The 21,336-nt window shown below is 41.4% G+C and overlaps 2 protein-coding genes and 1 long non-coding RNA gene across 4 annotated transcripts in view; 2 read left to right on the top strand and 1 right to left on the bottom strand.

Moving 5' to 3' along the window:
• LOC134626522 (cytohesin-3-like) overlaps positions 1 to 5,781 on the bottom strand; it is a 36,768-nt gene extending 30,987 nt beyond the window's left edge. For both annotated transcript variants that reach the window (XM_063472424.1, XM_063472425.1), the window contains exon 1: positions 5,165 to 5,781. The gene's annotated coding sequence lies outside the window, so the exon portion shown is untranslated. The remainder of the gene's footprint in view (positions 1 to 5,164) is intronic.
• A 7,832-nt stretch (positions 5,782 to 13,613) lies between these two features.
• Positions 13,614 to 15,697, top strand: LOC134625612 (uncharacterized). Its single transcript, XR_010093740.1, has 3 exons — positions 13,614 to 14,107; positions 14,832 to 14,986; positions 15,527 to 15,697. It is a non-coding gene; the product is annotated as an uncharacterized LOC134625612 (long non-coding RNA).
• A 15-nt stretch (positions 15,698 to 15,712) lies between these two features.
• Positions 15,713 to 20,696, top strand: LOC134626793 (uncharacterized). The gene is made up of 13 exons (XM_063472716.1): positions 15,713 to 15,740; positions 15,883 to 15,958; positions 16,524 to 16,774; positions 17,243 to 17,299; positions 17,476 to 17,549; positions 17,899 to 17,999; positions 18,144 to 18,347; positions 18,508 to 18,594; positions 18,798 to 19,051; positions 19,207 to 19,335; positions 19,418 to 19,558; positions 20,057 to 20,180; positions 20,252 to 20,696. The coding sequence occupies exons 2-13, from the start codon at positions 15,916 to 15,918 to the stop codon at positions 20,467 to 20,469; spliced, it is 1,683 nt and encodes a 560-aa protein (XP_063328786.1). The 5' UTR covers positions 15,713 to 15,740; positions 15,883 to 15,915; the 3' UTR covers positions 20,470 to 20,696.
• The last annotated feature ends 640 nt before the right edge of the window (positions 20,697 to 21,336 follow it).

Genomic DNA, 21,336 nt, shown 5'->3' with positions numbered 1-21,336 from the left:
GCTCCTACCGCAATATTCACTGCTCTTTATAGATTTAGCCAAGTTAATTCAAAAAGATATAAGGAGGTGTTATGTGAGCAGATTTCTAACCTGCAGACATTATGAAGCTAGTATAAAAAGCAGACTTCAGTGAGTGAATCTAATCAGCTTCATCACCTAAAATATAAATTGATATCTGCGACCCGTGATGTAACCTAGTAATAGCACCCTAGATGTAACCAGTCCAATATAGTGCATCAATATAAGTGTTATCACAGTAAATCGATTAAATTAAAAGCAGTTTGATTGATTAGCACCAATTCAAAACATAAACAACCTAAGGGCATTTTATATTGTAAGGTAAAGATCCTACAATAACATTAGTGCAAACTAACCCGTTTAGCCTGCACTAAACTGTGTAGTGCAGTGTTTGCATGTAGCCACTGAATTACAGTGATCACAAAAGTCACAAAAAACAGTTTTCTGTGTTTGTTGATATTTGTTGGTTTGATTAAAAAGTTGCATTTGAAATTGGCTGCTGCTTAAAAATGTTTATACCTCTATCTTTATATCTTAATCTTTATACCTCTAGCTAGATGCTTATGTACTACTGTATGACCACAGCTCCACGTTTGTGCCATGAAGGCATCACTGCGATGAGAAGGAAAAAAGGCTGTGCTGAGAGTTTAAGAGGGCTGTGGGATATGATTATTTTTTAAATTATCAAGCAAGTATATAAATGTTACCAGAAGCAATGCCCTGCTGCAGCACAGGAAAAATTACTCTCATTTAATAATTATGTGCATTAACCAGCCTATCAGATTTAATTACTCAGTAATTGAAGGTGCTGTTCTGGCCCACAGATACAAACATTACATTTTTTGCTTTTATTTTTGACTGGATTTTACTGTTCAGAAAAGTGGCCTATGTTGCTATTTCTGTTTGTTTGTTAGAGTTGCTGGATCTGAATCCATTATATTTTTGAGGGATTATTGAACAATGCAAGCTTGGGCACAACAAAGTTTTTAGCCTTGCTGGCTAGCCTAAAGTAAGAAAACCCTTAGAAAATAACCAAAGCTAGGCACCGTTAAATGGATGATGTTAGGGTTGCAAACATAATTTGAGATTAGTTTGCTGAGTGTGGCTGACGTTAGGAGGCTAGCATCCACATCCACTTAATTCACACTTTGTTCATTTATAACGTCTTGCCACAAAGAGAGAAAGGTGCTGCTCTGGCTAGTGGTGGGTGGCGTCATAACATCTTAGAACCAAAAGGGAAAACTGTTTTATCAAATAAGAATAAGGTGTTAAGGTGTTCCTGCCTCTTTACATTCAGCTGCAAGCCACTCCAGTGCAAGTGCGAGTTTCTTGTGTTTTTGTCATTTGGTATTATGTCAGTCTACTTTGTTATTGTAGGGTTGATTCTGTAGTGACTTGGTTATTCTGTTTAGCTTTTGTTTATTAGATTCCCTGTTGTGTCTTTGCCGTCTGTGTCTCTGTGTTTATTTAATTGTGTGAGTTCTCGTGTCGTGTTTCTCCTCGTGTTTTATTCCATCATGTTTATCTATGTTCCCCAGCTCGTCATGTTCTCTCTCCCCGTCCAGTCTGCGTCTCTGTGTACTTCCTGTGTTACTTTGATAGTCTCCCATCAGTGTACGTCATGTTGTGTTTGCTCCTCCCCTGTCTCGTTATGACTATCCGTGTCAGCTGTGTTCCCCGTGTGGTCCCACGTCCCTCGTTATCTTTCTGTGTACTTACGTCAGTGTCTCCCTCAGTTCCGTGTCGCATTTTTCTTAGTATTCAGGTGTGAATGCAAACTTGAAAACCAGCACAAAGAGAGTTCAGAGTGATCACCACAGTGATTGTAGAAACATGAACAGATAGAAACAGAGGCTGCAGCCTGACTGCTCATCAATTTGTTTTCTGTTTAAGGTCAGGGTCTGGTCTGCTGGTCTGGGCTCGGCATTCATCAGTCTGGGTCCTTAGCTAGCTTAGCATTAGCATGGATTAGCATGCTTGCAAAGAGCTCAAGTTGTCTTGGCAGCTTAAGTCAGTTGTTCCTGTTCTGGATGCACTTTACCATCACGTTCTAGTCTATTATGCAATAATTATAAAAGTAATGTACAAATCCAACTGTAGACTGCTAATAATTTTCTCCTCTGACAAACTGAAATCAGCTGATTGTAGCGCAAGTGCAAATGGAACCGATAAGCGAGGTCAGTAGTGAAGCAGACTAACAATTCCAAGGAACTAGACTACTGGGAACCAGCTCTCTACAAGAACCAGTTCTTAATTCCCATCTCTAGACATGACAAGGGAGTGTGGAGGGAATGATAGCACTATCATATAATGATATGTACTTACTGTGGTGCATCTCCAGCTGCCTTGAAGTAGTATCAGAGGTTAGGGACCGTGACCTGCTTGCCATTTAAAAAGCATTCTTATGGCTCCCCTCGCTGACATTTAAGTCAAAATATTATTTCTTCTTCACAGAGCAGTTTCTCTTCTTCTTTTGATCACAAATGTGGTCATTTAGTGTTCAAGGTCAGCTGAGAAACAATCCATGCACCTTTGTGACAAATCCATCCATCATCAAAAGCAGCGTGATGACTCACTGCCTTTCATTCACCGGCTTCTTAAAAGATGATGAGCCACATGTAAATGCTTTTTTAACTTACATTCACTGACTGAAGGCTTCGCTGTACTTGGACAGAAATAAACTTTTGTCCTCTCTTGTTTTCATTGACTCCTCCTCACAATAACTATTCATCTGCTCCTCTGTTAGAGGCTAAAAAACACTCATTTCCAGAGGGAAAGCTGAATGCCCCCAAACAACTCCTCAATTATGTCTGTGCTGAATCATTTACTTTAATTTGTGCAGCGTTTCATTTCTTTCACAGATAGCAAACCAGGTCAAGATGATTGTGGATGTTTCAAAACCAAACTGTCGCTCTTGTGGGCTCGTTGATTTTTTTTGTCCTTGAAAGAAGGTGCTAGAGTATCGGTGCTGTTGTTGCTGCATCTTAAATGTGAAAATTTATATTCTCAGTTAAACAACAACTGATTGTTGACTGATTTTTTATGCATTCAGGTTTATTATTCCCTTTGTCTCCATTAAGGTATGAATCACCACTTGACCACGACCATAAATATATTTCTTTGATCTCTGAACAGTCACAACGGTTTAACATCTGTGACCTTTACCGTTAGCAGATTGAGTAAAAAACATCACAAGGAACACACACAGGGGAGTTTACCTGAACTTGAAAGGGTTCCCCGTTAATTTTAAACATAAAGGTCAATACACAGACTTTAAAAACAGTTATATATACAGTTTTAACCACTTTTTTGATTAGCTCAAATTGTTCCCCATCCACTAATTTGATGTTTATTTTATTTAGAAGACACTTTTAACTCAGCACGTATTTCCAGTCATGTGAATTTGTCTGATTTGGAGTGTGCATCCCTGCAAGTTCATGGTTTTTAGAGACAGAGGCAGAAAAGCAAAGATGCAAAAACATCCATGCATAAATAAGCACCAGAAGCATTTGAATACAAAAAAAGATATACACTTATAAAAAGTCACAGAAAAACACAAACAAATTAACAAAATTACAGAAACACAGAAATTTAGTTTGAAGAGTTAAACAGCTTTAGCTGAGTGATGCTATTTTGACCAAAGCCAAAATCTGCAGTTCCTCTAATGGCCACTTTAGCCTGACTCCAAAAGGGAGTCTCTCAAAGACTCAACAGGCACAAATTTACAACAATACATACTACATAATTAATCTTATTTATATTCTGGGACAAACAGTTTTGGCCTCTATAGATAGTTTCACCTCTCATAACAACTCTGACCTTTTCAAATCTCTGTGTGAACTGCTGGAGCCTTCTGGAGCATTTTAATGGATTATTGGACTAATACTATGTCTTGTGGTGAATTACAAACCATAACAGAGGGTGTGCTTGAATTTTAGAGAGTGGAAACGAGAGAGATGGGACCCAAATGCAGACACGGTGTAGCAGGATGATGTTAAACTGAAAGCGAGCCTTTTTTTTGGGTGGCTGTACAAAAAACTCTTCAAAGTAACCAACGAAGGGATGAACTGAAAACACTAACGAAACCTAAACTTGGTGGAACACAGCTGAGAGTAATCAGACAAGATGAGACAATGGGGAAGCAAAAATAAAAACACTGAACACAGGACGCGACACTCTCCAAAGTAAAACAGGAAATACACGAATGTGGAGACAAGGATGACAAGAAGGAACACAAGGGAGGCACAGGAACGCCTAAACACGAGAAATAATGAACAAATATCCAGAAACCGGACCAGTTTAAAACATACCTTTACTTTACAAAGGTGATCTGCATCAGGTAATAATATTGCTGTTGCAGATTTTTAAGGTTGAGGTCAGTATAAATATCTTCTATTCTCTTTAAACTCCAGCTCTTTAAACTTCATATTCTAAAAATGTATATGTTTTTACTGTTAATGTCCTGAGTGCCATATATTTCTAAAACAACTCGTACAGGAAAGCAGGCCTACTGCTGGATTTTACAAAAGTATATTAAAATATTTTGATAGCAAACAAATCAAAATTGAATTTGAAAAACTACAAATTCTGTATGGAAACTAGTTTTTTTTTTTTTTAATCACACTGAGGTTTTATTTTTTTTTCTCCATCTATATAAGTGAAAAATCATTGATTAATGAAGCTTTAAAATACAGCGTATAAATCTGCTCAATGTAAAGTTGATACATAATGTGGAAAATTACCTTTAGTGTAAAAGATTAGAAACAACCATGATTATGGGTAAGGCTGTGGCAGGTCAGTCATGGTCCGGGGGGAGTGCATTCCAGTGTGCAGTCCACACCTGTTGGCAATTAAGCTACTTAAGACCAGCGCTCGCAACTAATCCTCGCCAGATCTTCAGCTAACCTCTGTTATTGTATGTCATCACAGTTCTTGTGATATCATTCTAGCGATATTCTCTGCTCACCGAGTGTTTCTCTGCTTGCAGTCATCCATCCGATCTCCACGCTCTAACTCCGACAGTACTCACTTTCATTTGGTTTAACGGAAGAGCTCTTCTCCTACCTGCCTGCCTCCCTGCCACAGTTACTGAATACCACGGATCATCACTGGCTGGAACCATCACCGCCGCACTTGCTCCACTTACCTGTCACGGCTGGGGCAGCAGTCGTGTTGAGGAGTGAAAGGAGGACCCAAAATGCAGACAGCCGACTGATGAAGAGTGTGACGTTTATTTACAAAGTGGCAGGGTGGCAAACAGGCAGTGAGGCATGGCAAATACTAACGGAAACCTAAACTGGGAAAAACTAAATAACAAACCTGAGACCATACAAAAGGGCTGCGGGGCAGAGAGACACAGACAGGAACGAAGCACCATGGAACGCAGATTAACGCAGAGATATACAGACGAACGCAGACTACACAGAGATACACAGACGAGCCGACAACGAGCACAGACCGACACCCACTAAATATACACACACAAGGTAATCGGGTAATGACACACAGGAGGGGAGAACAGCTGATCCTAATACACACGATGACTGGAGGACACAAGCTGAACACAATGACAACAGACACAGACCTTCAGAATAGAACAGGAAATCCAGAACACGAGCCTTCAAAGTAAAGCAGGAAACACACAGACTGATTTACAACACAACACGGGGACATGAACAGAGCACCGAGGACAGACACAGGGTAGGGCTGATAAAACACTAAACTTCAAGTTCAACCCTAAACTAATGCAAAATCAGAATAAACACAAGGCACAAAAATGAACTTCAAGGAAACACAAAACGCTGGGTCAAAATGACCCAGGACCATGACAGTACCCCCCCTCCAAGGGCTGGCTCCAGACAGCCCAAAACAAAAACAGACAACCAACCCAGGGCGGGCGGCGGGGGGCCCAGGACGGAGGGACCAAAACCAAACAAAAACAAACTCCAGCGAACCACATGGATTGTCCAAAACACAACACACACACTGGAGTCCTTGAACAGGGTCCCAACACACAGTTCAGGAGGCCGGCCCAGAGGCTGGCAACTCAGGAGCCTAGAGCAGTTCATCTCCGGAGGCCGACCATGTGGAAGGCAGTGGTGGCGATGTGGAAACAGTTCAGGCGGCCGACCGTGCACACGGCAACGGCGGCGACGTGCAAACAGGTCCGCAGGTTGGCCGCGAAGCCAGCGGTGGCGGCGAGTCCCATCTGGAGGCCGTCCTCGACGACCATGATGCCAACGGAAAGGCCTGGAAAGCGGCCGGCAGAGGCGAGGCGGAGCAGGAGCTGGACCAGGCGACGATGGAGCCGGAGCTGGACCAGGCGACGATGGAGCCGGAGCTGGACCAGGCGACGATGGAGCCGGAGCTGGACCAGGCGACGATGGAGCCGGAGCTGGACCAGGCGACGATGGAGCCGGAGCTGGACCAGGCGACGATGAAGCCGGAGCTGGACCAGGCGACGGCGTGGGTGCAGCTGCTGAGGCTGCAGCTGGCGAGGATGAAGCCACGGAGGCTGCAGCTGGCGAGGATGAAGCCACGGAGGCTGCAGCTGGCGAGGATGAAGCCACGGAGGCTGCAGCTGGCGAGGATGAAGCCACGGAGGCTGCAGCTGGCGGCTGGATGGGCTCCTCAGGCCCTCCAGCTGACGTGGCAGGAAGCTGGTTAGGTTCCCCTGAACCTCCAGCTGACGAGACAGAAGGCTGGGCGGGCTCCTCGGGCCCTCCAGCTGACGCCACTTGAGGCCGGAGCGGTCCCTCGGACCCTCCAGCGGACGAGACAAGAGGCCGGAGCGGTCCCTCGGACCCTCCAGCGGACGAGACAGGAGGCCGGAGCGGTCCCTCGGACCCTCCAGCGGACGAAACAGGAGGCCGGAGCGGTCCCTCGGACCCTCCAGCGGACGAAACAGGAGGCCGGAGCGGTCCCTCGGACCCCCCAGCGGACAAAACAGGAGGCCGGAGCGGTCCCTCGGACCCTCCAGCGGACGAAACAGGAGGCCGGAGCGGTCCCTCGGACCCTCCAGCGGACGAAACAGGAGGCCGGAGCGGTCCCTCGGACCCTCCAGCGGACGAAACAGGAGGCCGGAGCGGTCCCTCGGACCCTCCAGCGGAAACAGGAGGCCGGAGCGGTCCCTCGGACCCTCCAGCGGAAACAGTCACTGAACCAGCGGGCACAGAGGCCCCTGGCACACACATGGCTGACCGCAGCTGCGCGGAGCACTGGCCCTGCTCAGGCAGCGACAGCTGGGTGCAGTCCTCAGCTGGTTCCTTAGCCTCCAGGGGTCCAGAGTGGGCTGAGGGTTGAAACCCAGCCTCTGGGGAGGCCCTGGAGTGCGTCACAGTCTCTGGAATGACCAGCGTTTGAGGACTGATTACATTATTAGAGTTGTCTCTCTGCTTGGACTGAACGGATGAAAAATAGTTCTTTTCAGGTCGGATTGACTCAGCTCGTTGTACAGGAGGAGTAGGTGAAGATGACGACTGACTAGGTGGCTGATCTGAGGGTGACTGAGGTAAAGGTTGGAACAATAATGGTGGCGAAGTTGGAGACTGAGCTGATGATAAGGCTGATGATTCTTTTATCAACTGAGCTATAGACTGGGAAATGGACTGTAACATTGTTTGTAATAAGTCTGGCTGTGACTGTAACTGAGCTATGGGTTGTGAGGCTGGATGTGATGGAGGTGACGACTGAGCGGCTAACTGAGCTTGTGGCTGCTGTGCGGCTAAGTGAGCTCCTAGAGGCTGGGCGGCTAAGTGAGCTCCTAGAGGCTGGGCGGCTAAGTGAGCTCCTAGAGGCTGGGCGGCTAAGTGAGCTCCTAGAGGCTGGGCGGCTAAGTGAGCTCCTAGAGGCTGGGCGGCTAAGTGAGCTCCTAGAGGCTGGGCGGCTAAGTGAGCTCCTAGAGGCTGGGCGGCTAAGTGAGCTCCTAGAGGCTGGGCAGCTAAGTGAGTTCCTAGAGGCTGGGCAGCTAAGAGGGCTCCTGGAAACACATTCTTGGAAACGACAGTTGCAGGTGAGCCAGGGAAAACACCATAGTCCTCACTGGCTGCACAGAAAACAGCCCCAGAATAAACAGTCCTTAAATTGGAAGGTTCGTGGTTTTTGTCTCTTTTACTCACCACAGCCGTCAATTCGGAAGTCTCGGGGTCCGGCTGTGGCGATGGGCGTCGGTGGCGTGAACGTCGCTTCCTTCTTGGGGATATCACCGACCGGCCGGGTAATTCCACATCCGGCGGGCCGGGCCGCAGATTCCCCGGCGGGCAGAGCAAAACATTCGCCGCCGGGCTGGGTTGGGAAGCGGTAGCAGTTGAAGGGTGAAGGTGAAGCTCGTTCAGAATGAAGTCCTGTGCGAGCGGATGAAGAGAGTCCAGTAGCCAGGGGTGAGCAGAGAGTAATCGCTGTAGCCTGGCTTCTACAGCGCGGTGCAATTCCTCCCCCTCACGTTCGAGCCAGAGATTAATCAACCTCGAAACAGAGTCAATTACTTCCTCCCGAAACTCCTGGGAGGGTGCGGATGCTGCTGGGTCCATGTTTGGTCGGCTCGTACTGTCACGGCTGGGGCAGCAGTCGTGTTGAGGAGTGAAAGGAGGACCCAAAATGCAGACAGCCGACTGATGAAGAGTGTGACGTTTATTTACAAAGTGGCAGGGTGGCAAACAGGCAGTGAGGCATGGCAAATACTAACGGAAACCTAAACTGGGAAAAACTAAATAACAAACCTGAGACCATACAAAAGGGCTGCGGGGCAGAGAGACACAGACAGGAACGAAGCACCATGGAACGCAGATTAACGCAGAGATATACAGACGAACGCAGACTACACAGAGATACACAGACGAGCCGACAACGAGCACAGACCGACACCCACTAAATATACACACACAAGGTAATCGGGTAATGACACACAGGAGGGGAGAACAGCTGATCCTAATACACACGATGACTGGAGGACACAAGCTGAACACAATGACAACAGACACAGACCTTCAGAATAGAACAGGAAATCCAGAACACGAGCCTTCAAAGTAAAGCAGGAAACACACAGACTGATTTACAACACAACACGGGGACATGAACAGAGCACCGAGGACAGACACAGGGTAGGGCTGATAAAACACTAAACTTCAAGTTCAACCCTAAACTAATGCAAAATCAGAATAAACACAAGGCACAAAAATGAACTTCAAGGAAACACAAAACGCTGGGTCAAAATGACCCAGGACCATGACATTACCCCTCTCATGCCAGTCCTCCACCTGCAATAAGTAAGACAGTACTTGTCCATGTTTGCTCTCTCCTGACCTGCACTGGAACATCTTCTGAACCCTGTCTCCTCTTGTTACAGTGACTCAAAGACTCCTGGTTTCGTTCCGCGGCCTGACTCCCCTTTTCCCCATGCCACAGATTTCATGTGTATATAGTTTCCTAGTACTCCACGTTTATTGTACAGTTCATGTTTGCTACTCTACTTCTTAGAATCTCACGTATGTTTCATGGAAGATTGGAGGGCAGCCACAGAGTTCATCAGGTTCAAACAATAAACACACACTAGTATTTGTATGTATATAGTACAATTTGTGTATAGTACAAATTATTCATGTATACTATTTTATTGATTTCTGTATTTTAAGCATCTATCTATCTATCTATCTATCTATCTATCTATCTATCTATCTATCTATCTATCTATCTATCTATCTATCTATCTATCTATCTATCTCAAAGGCTATTGAACATTCTGAGATAAATGCATTTCTCTCCTCTGCAATGTGAAGGTGTTATTGCTTCAAACATAAAGGACCCTTTAGTGTGCTGAGCCACCATCAAAGTGCTGCAGTCTCTGAGAGGCTATACAACCTTTATACTGTGTGAACATACATGGAGTGCGATGTGAGCTCCTCTTAGGGGAATGCTTGTCCTCCGAACACTTTAGAGGCATTGTCTTTGCAGAGATTGCAAGTTTTTGGTGCCATGCGCATTTCTTCAAGCAGTAAAAACAGAAACTTTGAAGTTAAGATAAAAAAAAAAAACAGGTACTGATTCTAGGGTGAGATTTACTAGTGATTCTATTACAAATGCTCACAAAGGTTTTGTTTGTTGGATTTGTTTTTAGCTTTCTGTCAGTTTTTCCTCCACATGATTACACCCTTTCTTCTATGGCAGTGCTGCTGCATGACAAGCAGAATAACAACAATCCCTACAGAAATGACATACAGACCATGCAGATAATCAAACAGCAGAAACTGATAGGAATAATTAAAAAATACATCTTATCATACACAGTATGATACACAAGTGGACAATAAAGATGCTTCAAGGGAAGGATTTGAGAATATATCGTGTGCACTGTTGTGTGTACTGCCATGTATTTCACAGAAACATGTTGACAGCAGGTAGGCGTCTTTATCCAATGAAACACTATCATGAAACAACAAAACTAAAAACAAAAGGAAACAACTGCTTTTGAGTACCTAAAGCCAGCCTAAAGTGGCCATTAGAGAAATTCCACTTTGGCATTTCTGCATTTTCTTAATTTTTCAGTTGTTTTTTGCATCACCAGGCTTAATTTTGGAGAGCTTAATGCATTCATAAAAGTGCTACAGGTAGGCTGCAGGGTATACCAAATAGAGACAATGAGGAAACAATGAAACTCCAAAATAATGGAACAAGAGACATAGGCAGGAACTCAAACAGAGGACACAGGAAGGTGAACAGAAGATCTGACAAAAACAAAAAGCAAAGGAGAGACACAGGTGTCTTTATGGCACGGCAGAACAAAGGCAAAAATAGAAAGTCAGTAACATTCATCTAGAGATCGGTTCGCGATCACCTTGTGACCACTGGTTGCTAAGTGGGCGCCAGGTGGTGGTGAGTGGTTGCTGACCATCACTGGGTGAAGATGGTTGCAAAGAAGATGACAACCTCCTTGTGATGACTTTGATCTATTGCAGATTGCATTGAAGATACAGACTCATCTTTAATAAGCACTCAGCAAATACTCGCCAAATGATAGTGAAACTTGGAGAAATAGATTGCTGAAAATATGGAGGACCTGAGACCAGTCAGTGAAACCTGTTAACCACCAGCCTTTTGCAACATGCTGGTTGCAGCAGTAAGTCACAACTTTTACCTTAAAGTCTCGATTTCTGGTGTATGGTGCACTCTTCACAGTTAACAAGAAGTTGATGAGAGTTTGCAGACAAGTTGGAGTCTTCCTCACAAACAAAGGGCAACCATAATATTCTGATAGCAACCGATTTTGTGACCAACTTCCTCTAGCGACTAGTGGTTCGCAGGAGTTCACTGACTGGTGTCTAGACCTGGGCTTCAGCATTTGATTTAACAGTGACTGCCAAAAACCTCCAGCACCCACTCATAACTGGTTGGAGATTACTTATTTTTCCCCTGTGACTGGTGTTTGTCAGGGTGTCACTGACCGATCTCTATGTCTCTGTGACTGGGCCTTAAGAGAAAACCCAACTCTGAAACAAAGAACAAATAGTCAAAAGAAAGAAATAACACGGAGAAACATGAAGACAGACAGGGAACTACAAAGAGAAGGGAGAAAAAGAGGAATCAGAATCAGGAATTATTTAACTTTACATGTAAGTAAGAGCTCATTTTTGGCTAAAACTGGATGTAATTATTGCACAGCACTGGCTGTAAACTAGGGGTCTGCAGGGACTTTGCAGCTTTTAGTGTGCAGCTCATTTAGCGTGGTCTATAAAGCAAATATGACTTTTTAAAGACATGTTACGAGAGCGTTTCAATTATGTATATGTTTTAACTCATTTTCGCAGAGTCTGTGAGGACATGCTCATATTAAAAATGTGGGTATAGAAGTCTCAGAACTCTAAATGATCCGATAAAAAAGACTCATGAATAGATGTGGAAGTACACTCCAAGATTCAATTAAGAGATGCAGAGTTCCTGCACTTTACTTAATCTTACTCTCCTCTCTTGACATTTTGAAACCTGGTGAGACTTGAGACGAGCAGAGGGCCTGTCCAAAGAAAAATGAACTTGAAGACAGGGATTAAAGGAAACTAAGAAGTGGGTCTGTGAAGGTTACAGCCTGAAAAGAGAGCCACTTATCTAATCGGAGTAGCAGCTGGTTCCCGTCAACACGGATAAAAGGAGCACGGAAACAGCTTTACTTTTTCATTAAGAGTGATAAGCGTTCAGCGTAAGCAGCCGTCACACCTGAATACACAAACACACAAGATGCGGCTCTGATTTTATTCCCATGTGTGGAGACGAGGTGATTTGTAATATGGCTGACAGAGTGATAGAAATAAATTATCTTGGTTTAAAAAGATAATTCTACAGATTGGCCACATAGGGTGGTGTACTGATTTGTTAGGAAACATTTCCCAAAAGTTACAGATTTAACAAAAATAGCCCTGAAATCTGATAAAACCTCCAGCCGGCTTAAGAAGCTCCAGTGAGCCAGAGACACAGATGCATGCTGTGGTTGTGCTTTGAATCACAGACACGGATAGCTTGTACACCTTCAGCTATTTAGGATTCAAAATGGAGCAGCTGCTTGTGGCATGATGGCAAAACCTGCACTGCAAACTGACAGATGTTGATTTGTACAGCACACGCCGACCCTCAATTCTTTTTATTTTCCTAGGAAAATGAGATATGGGTTCAGCAATTACATCTGCAAACATACATAGAAATGAGGTATTTAAGGCAAAAACAGAGTTTGTACAATTCTGCCTCTTAGGAAAGCTTTCTTGTAATTTCTTTAAGTAATGATCAGGAATAGTTCTCAGGGCCTCTTGAAGGACCTTCAAAGCTCTTCTTTAGATGTTAGCTGCCTTTTGTTTTGTTCTCTGTCAAGCTGATCCCACACTGGTTCAATCATGTTAAATCTCTGGGGAAGCCAATTCATGACCATTAGAGTTCCATTTCAGGTACGCTTTTGCCAAAATGACTGTTGTTCCCAAACAGACACATTCCAGATTGTACTGATTGTACTGTACTGTAAGATCCCCCAAACCACTGGATGAAATGCAGCAGAGTTTAGCCCTGCCATGTCTTTGACTTGTCCAGTTTTCTGCAATTTTACTAACAGCTCTTTGGGAATCACCTTGTTGGTGCAAAAATACTATCTCATGCCTATCAAACTGTGTTAAATTTAGCATTTTTTCATCGATTCAACCAAAGAAATTAGAACAAATGTTATTTTTTCTGACAGGCTTTGAGTAAAAAGGTTCCTAAAGATGTGATTTAAAATTGATTTTTTGCTAAGTTGTCTGTTATGTGTAGACACAAGACTGGTTTGTCTCTTGAGTTAGATGCATTTTTTTAAATGGTTAGTGTTATGTGGCTGAAAAAACAAAAAAATATTCCTATGAAAATTGTCAGATAAGGACCGGGCTGAAAATCAGTGAAAAAGAAAAGAGAAAAGAAAAGCTCTGAAAGACCTTCAGAAACTCTGTAGAGTGATTGCTCAAGACCACTTAAAAATGATGAGAAAGTCTGGCTCTGTGAAAGAAAATGATAAAGAAATGAGGGGTGGCTCAAGACTTTTGCACACTACCTTATGGTGGTGTACCCAAATCCTATGGGCTCAAAATGTGGTCATAAATATTTTGTACTTGTAAATCGGTTTTGTACTTGTAAAAAAGATTTGTATGCGTAAAAAAAATTTGTGTGTGCGTAAAAAAGATTTGTATCTGTAAAAAAGATTTGTGTGTGCGTAAAAAAGATTTGTATCTGTAAAAAAGATTTGTGTGTGCGTAAAAAAGATTTGTATCTGTAAAAAAGATTTGTGTGTGCGTAAAAAAGATTTGTATCTGTAAAAAAGATTTGTGCGTGTGTAAAACAGATTTGTGCGTGTGTAAAAAAGATTTGTGTGTGGACTTAGCCAAAAAACCCCTGCAAGTTACAAGTACGAATTTTGACCCTATTTTTCTTCCTTTAAGCTGATTGGTCAATGTCATGTCAATCACAAATTAAACAATCCAATCAGAGAACAGATGGGCTTGGCTGTCGGGGGGGATGCTTTACGGACCTTCAGGTCCTGGAAGGGTAACACAGTTTGAAGATGGAGGACAGCGGTGGCGCTTCTGCAGCGCAGGTAAGCTTTAATTTATGGTTTACTGGAACAAGCTAATTGTCCAGACATATATTTTTGAATATCATGTTCGGTTACTACACTGTAATTTTTCACGGTGCCAAAAGCTAGCTTAAAAAGGGCTCTCAACATTAGCCCTAGTGTTGCATGTGTTCAAATAGTCTCCTGTGTGGCACGGTCTGTCTGCTTAAACATCAGCAGCATCGTGGAGAATTATGTGTTTGGATTTAAGTTTAATCCCGGTGAGATGTCGTTTTGGTAATATTTGGAACTGAAATGCTCTGACTTGACCTTAGCACTGGTCCCAGGTCACCCCCGAGTTTGTGTTAGAGTAATACTACAGTAATTACAGTATACAACAACTTTCAACAGCTACTGAAAGTTAGGGGACCTAGCTTCACTTTCAGTAGCTGCTAACGCGTTAACGAGCAAACCGTGCTAACGTGTTACGCTGCACTAACTTGCTAACGTAAAATCGGTTAACGTCATTTTAAGGAGATATATGTGCGTGTATAAAGTATTTGATTTCAATTTTCTTTTACTACTGTAACTATGGCTTAACAAGCTTCCTTAGTGTTCTTTTAAACTCTCACTCATGACTATTAGTTATACTGTTAACTATTTTAATATCAGGTTAATAAGGGAATAGGGATATATCGGGAAACCATATGGTATTGTTTAAATGAAGATGCAGATGTTCAATAACATATAAATATATTTTCAACAGGAGCCAAAGACTGCAATAGAGAAGGCTATACTGAATCTTGTGGGAATTCTGTCAACTTCCCAGTCTGATATTAGGAGTGGAACTGCAACCACATCTGTTACAGCGACAGTGCCTCAGCAAACCCCAAGAGTGAGCACCCAAATAGAAATGCAAAGGTAAAAAGAAAAAGAAATTTGCCAGTAATGCTACTCCATTCATTGGGGGAGTGTTATGGAACAATAATCTAAGATATTCAGTAAAGTAGAAGCCCAGATAATTAGGTTTGTATTTCAGTTGTTCATATTTTTAATATTCTTTTCCCTGTATTCTGGAGAAGACACAACATCTGTACTGACAAGGATATAATGAATACTGGATTCAAGCAACCCTTTGGTTTTGAGTTACTCTTTGGTTTTTGTTTAAAAATATATTTCATAGGCTTTAACCTGGCATGCACAAAAGTAAAATGCTGCATCCATGATTTGTCTCTATTGTGTGTTCAGCTTTTACTCTTACTCTCTTTTATGTAAGTCATCTTTTTATTTAAACAACCTGTTCTGCAAATTACCTATGCACTTGGATCCTCCTTAAACATCATTATGACATTTCACCTTAACAGTAATGCAGTACTTTTCCAATCAGATGAGTAGTCTTGCTTTAATTTGGAAGAAATTGGCAAAGTGTTTAATGCCTCAAATGTATAATCTTATTTACAGGTCATTTCCAGCAATGTTTCAAAGAAGGCAATCCAAAGGAAAGAGGCCTTTCCCAGCTCCTAGTAATGTCATACATGCAGTTCGCAACATTCAGTTGCAATTCTGTCTTTTGCCTGATTCCACGACAAAAACCCCAAAGAATGAAATACGGCTTCTTCAAGCTGGACTTGGAAGGCGAATTCTCAGCATAGCTGACAATGCTGATCATGAAGAAGTACTTTTCTCAATTTTAGATGCCTTTATCTTGTCAAAAAAAATCTAATTTTAAACTTCAAAATTAAAATTGAAAAATGTTACAATTTGACTTGACAAACTAATCATGAGGAAATGTTTGATTTCTTTTAACCCTAATTTAGATTACTGTAGCTCTGCATGAAGAGTATCCGAAGATGAAGGCCCTAACTGGTGGATGGCTCTTGTATAAAGCAGGAGGTAAGTCATTTTAACTCCCCAACTTTGTGTCTGAGTTAATAGAAGACATTTACTTAGAGCAAAAAGCATCTGGATAAGTTTTAGAAGAAGCTTTTCTGTCTAATTAAAACATTTCTAACACTTCTTCCGAGAATAACTTATGGAACACTGATATGGCTTTTATTATTTAGTTTTCAGATTTGTTGGCATGGTCTTGTTTTTTTAGATTAACTCACTTTTTTTGGCGCATTGTGATTGAAAAGCAATAAAGGCATAAGATGCACATCAATACACTTCCATTGTTTACAGGTATAACATCAACAGTACAGCACCACTTAATAAAAAACTTGAATATTCTGAATATAGTTATGAATGAAATATTGTTTTAGTCTAGTGATTCATTTAACATTTTAAGCATTGTTTAAAAATGAAAAGTATAGGTTGATACAAGGTAGTTTTTAAAGACATTGCTATACAACAGTAGTGTTCCATAATGTTATGGATTTATTTGTACTTTATGATCTCAACTTTTAGAACATTGCTGTATTGCGAATGCATTTTACTTGGTTTTTGTTCCATATTCTAGGTGGTAGCGGACAGAGAAATCTCTCTCTAGTATCTCAGGGAACACAAGGCTACACAGCCAAGACGCTCAAGATGGCCACCAACAATGGAAAAAATACACTTTATATTGTCCCTCTCCAAGAAAAAATTGATACTACACCTCTTCCACATGATGCTGCAGAATTCAGCAAAATGCCGAAGTCTCAGTGCAAGACCTGTGGTGTGACTATGCCTCTTCAGCTACTTGTTTGTCACGTAGAAAACTGTGTACAAGTAAGCCAAATTCAACAGTAAAAAAAACATTGCTACCACCTTTGCTAAAAACTAAAACTTTTTAAGTTGTATTCCTTTTTACTACTTTCAAAATGGAAGGACAGAATATTATGCTTTACCCAAGACTACTTTGGGTGAATTTCCAGAGTCAATGTATGTGCTGAAATCAGTCGTAAGTTTTGCTCTAAATGTCTGTGAAGTTTCTCAGTCATCCCAGTCATTGTAGTGTAAAGAGTTTGGAAAGAAAACATCTGGACTTCTATAAGTTTCCTTGAAGATGTGCCACCTCTCATCTGAGAAGCTTCTTCGTTTCTTTAGAGCAATTGATGGAGAGTCCAAAACTTTATGCCCTATTGGAGTGTCCCCATGAGGGGCGTTGATCCCCTAGTTTGCTCTAAATGACAAATCGTGAGCAGCATGTACCTACCTACCATAAATGTGTAATGTAACATTATATTCCTTTACCAGGAAGCTGCGTGTGAAAGCATGACTGACCAGGCACATCAGAATGAAGTCCAATTGGAGGTGAGTTCCCAGATATATTTAACATTGTAATATGGACAATACAAAATTCCAAGCAGATCTTTGTTCAACTATTTCATTATTTGCTAATTACCTGTGGCATTCTGTGCTAGATTTGGACTGTTCATCTTTGCGAGGACTAAAATAAATACACTTTTTAATTGCAATATCCTCTTCAGCCTTCTTGTCCTGTTTGTGGAAATCGTTATCCTCCAGATGACTTGGTCTTGCATGCCAGTACATGTGGTGATCGGTAAGTTCATTTTAGTTGGACAACACTAAACAAATGCTATGTGTAGCACATTTATAGTTGCTCTTGCTTCTGCCTTTGCATCATGTCATAGCAGGGGCTCATCCTTACCTAACCTGTTCATCTTCTATGATCATGTTGACCACATGGATGAGCTTTTATCAGTGTTCATCCTGGCATTTTGACAATATACTTTTGCTTCTTTAGAGTGCATTGTTTAGGTCACCTTGTCTTTTATTGACAGTATTCCTGCGTCTATCTATCTAGATAGATAGATAGATAGATAGATGGATCAGTGTATATATGTTTAAACACTGATCTTTTTCTTTCTTTTGCACCACTTTGGGTAAAGTGAAGTGGATGACCTGCATCACACAGCACATGAATTCAGAGACACACTTCTCAATTTTGCTGCTGAGATGAACACTGACATCCCAGCCAACAATAAGGAAGGTACTTTTCATACCAAATGTCAGAGTATATTTAAAATTCCAAATTGACGTGCTTACCAGAAAGTGTGCTGGGCCTTAATTTTTTGGCTTACTGGGTTTACAGTACAAAATGTTATTTTTGCATACAATGTACTTTATCTTTTAGTAGAACAGTGGAAAAAGGCCAGTGATCCCCAAGATGCTGCAGTTTTGTTTAAGAGGCATCTCTTAAAGGAAAAGGAGGAGAACCCCACAATCACAGCTATCATTGACATTCGACAAGATCAAACATCCCAGAGCCGAGAGATCATTGCTTTCTACAAAAGACCACAGATTGATTGGGCAGGACCTTTTCGTTGTTCTTTACAAGGTAATGCTTATGGTGAAGCATACATTCAGTTAGTTTCTTTAAAGGCTGTTTAACATTCCAACTTGGTAAATGAGGATTTTCCATTAAAGGGTGCTGTAAAGCAGTTTGTAACTTTACTTGTGTTGTTGTTGTTTTTTTCTTTTTCCCAATTTTAAAATAGGTGACACAGCTGTTGGCACTGGGGTCCAGAGACATTTTTTCAGCATGGCAATGCTAAAGTTGCAACATGGCTTTAACATCCATAGCGGTATGTTTCTATATCCTTTTCTTAATTAATGTGAGATGAGTTTTTAAAATAATCCATTGAAAATTTTACTCCAAAAATTAAAAAAAAAGAAAAAAGATACCATTGAAGTATTTGCATCATGTTTGACAACTTCATTAATCAAGTACTTACGTCAATAGATAAAGCTATAGCTTTTTTATTTTGCTTGTACTGTTCTTCTCCAGGTGCAGCCAACATGACCCTTCTCTTTGAGGGACAAGAGAACCATCTAGTGCCTTCTACTTCTCAGATTTTGGCAGACAGTGACTTATTTGTGGTAGCAGGCAGAATGATTGGGCATTCATTTTTGAACGATGGGCCACGATTGCATGGCCTCAGCAAGGCTATTATTCACATGTTGGTCCATGCTGATAGAGACACTGTCACTGTCCAGCTCGATGATGTGCCAGATCTAGATATTCGTTCTACAATTTGCATGGTGAATACTAATTTACTTCAAGCCTTAGTGAAATCATAATTTAAATTAACTCATTTTTATATAACTGTAAATACCCCCCCCCCCCTCAAGAAAATGCAGATTTTTTAGGCAATATATTTGCAACATACTAAAATGGAATTTTTCTCCTCTATAAGCTTGATGGTAATAAACACCTCACTGAGCAGCAGAAGGATGACATTAACAATTTGGCCATTTCCTGGGACTTGCCACCCGTCAGTGCAGAAAACCGCAGATGGCTGTTCCAACAGCTTCTCCATCATGCAGTAAGATTGCCCTTTAAAAATTGTTTTTAGATTGTCATCACCTAAGCAAATATCATGTGGTTATTTTTAATTATTGTTTTAGGTGATAGGCCGAACTAAAAGGCAGACAAAACACATCAGAAAAGGTCTGAAGGACACCGGATTGTTGACTATGCTTCAACAAAGACCTGACACAGCCTCAGTGGTCTTTCCCCAGCATGAAGACAGCATTCTTACTGCACAGGTATTTCAATGCATTTCTAAGATGCCGACTACAGTGACAAGGCTAGTTGGCATGACAGTTAATGCTGCTTTTAGGGGAGGCTGTAGCTCAGGAGGTAGAGCAGGTCATCTACTGATCAGCAGTTTGTTAAGATCCCTGGCTCCCTGCTCTGTATGAATTTTTGGTAGGAAGTACTGAAAATAAGAATGTGATTGTGAGAATGATAATTGTTGTAGAAAAAACTTTGAAGGGTCTGGGAGAGTAGAAAAGTAAGAATCAGTCCTTCTACCATTATACTTTAAGTGAGACAAAATGATTGATTGATAATACTTTATTCATCCTGAGGGAAATTCTTTTAAAGGCTGCCAGATAATCCAGTGCCATCATGAGCACCCCATAGAATACACCATATATAAATGCCAAGTGTCGGAAAAAAGTCCCTTCACAAATGTAACATGTAAAAAAACTGTTTTGTAAGGCAGTTGCATTCCTAAGTGTGTCTCTGAAATCTCGTTTTAGGCTGTTCTTAGCCACATTGTTTGGCCAGGAGATGAGGGCGATGATGAAGACGATGATGATCCACCTTACCCACTAAGCATCCAAATGCAAACAGTGGGATTTCTGAAGACCTACATTGAAACAGGCAAGTGTAATTGCATTGTGATTCAAAATTTGAATCTAATTTGATTTCTAATGCATTGATTAACTTTACAGCCACTCCATTCCAGCTCAGCCAGCTGATGAGGTTTTGGGTTGGATGGGAAATTCCGACTGGTACCATGAAGGTTGAAGTGGTCAAAGCAGACTACCTCATATCCTCTACATGTTTTGGAACGTTGCGTGTGCCTGGGCACTTCCACGAGTACAATGTCTTTTCCAAACATGTTGATGATTGCATTGCAACTTGTGCCACAGGTTTCGGCCTTATTTAAAAGCAATTTGTAGACACTGGATGTCGAATAAACTTTACCATGCTTGAAAAATGTTTTACATAGCCAAAAGTTTCACTGTTACCTAGGCTTATTGATTTTTTGGGAATATTGTCATGCGAGTTTAAATATAAAAATTAAAGTTACAGTTCCCACCATTAATTTTTATATTTGAAGTTAAGGAACTAATGACTGTGTTATTTAGGGTTGTTTTGTTAACTTAAAGTCATTGTCATGCATCTGATTCACATCATCTCTTTGTTTGAAGCAGTTTCATGGATTACAAGAAGTGAAAAAAAGTAGATTAATACTAAAGCTGTATTAAATGTTACACACAGTCCAATGCTGTTGAATAAAATGTTAATAAAAATCTGCCACACTGTCAGCTGTGGTCAAGCTATTTAATTACCGCATGCAGGACAGCTAACACACATCAAAACATTACAGTTCTACAGTCATGAGAGTTTTTGTCACTTTCAAGCTGTTATCAATAAAGTCAAGTTTTGAGCTATGAAAATTGGATGATAATTTTCCGGATTATTTTTGAGGTTGTTTGAAATCATTTTGTAAATCAAAGGAAATGTGCTTGAACACCCCAAATTAAAATCTAGAAGTTGTCAAGGACATGGATTTGGAGCAGCAGTTATTGGACTTAAATACAAGTTACATTCTAGAATGGTTGCCACTCCATCAAAGTTAAGAAAAAGAATTCTTGTCAGACTGTAAATAAAAGTAGATTAATTGAATATTGCCTTTACAATTAAATAAAAATAGAAATCAGCAAGAATAGGCATGATGGCACCTAAACAAAATTTTATTGAAGCTATTATTAAACAAAGGACTTACATGAGAACAGAAAGCATTTATCAT

This window comes from Pelmatolapia mariae, linkage group LG4 (assembly GCF_036321145.2).
Source record: "Pelmatolapia mariae isolate MD_Pm_ZW linkage group LG4, Pm_UMD_F_2, whole genome shotgun sequence".
NCBI lineage: Eukaryota > Metazoa > Chordata > Actinopteri > Cichliformes > Cichlidae > Pelmatolapia > Pelmatolapia mariae.
The sequence above is the reverse complement of the archived record's forward strand: the minus strand, read 5'-3'. Positions and strand labels throughout refer to the sequence as shown.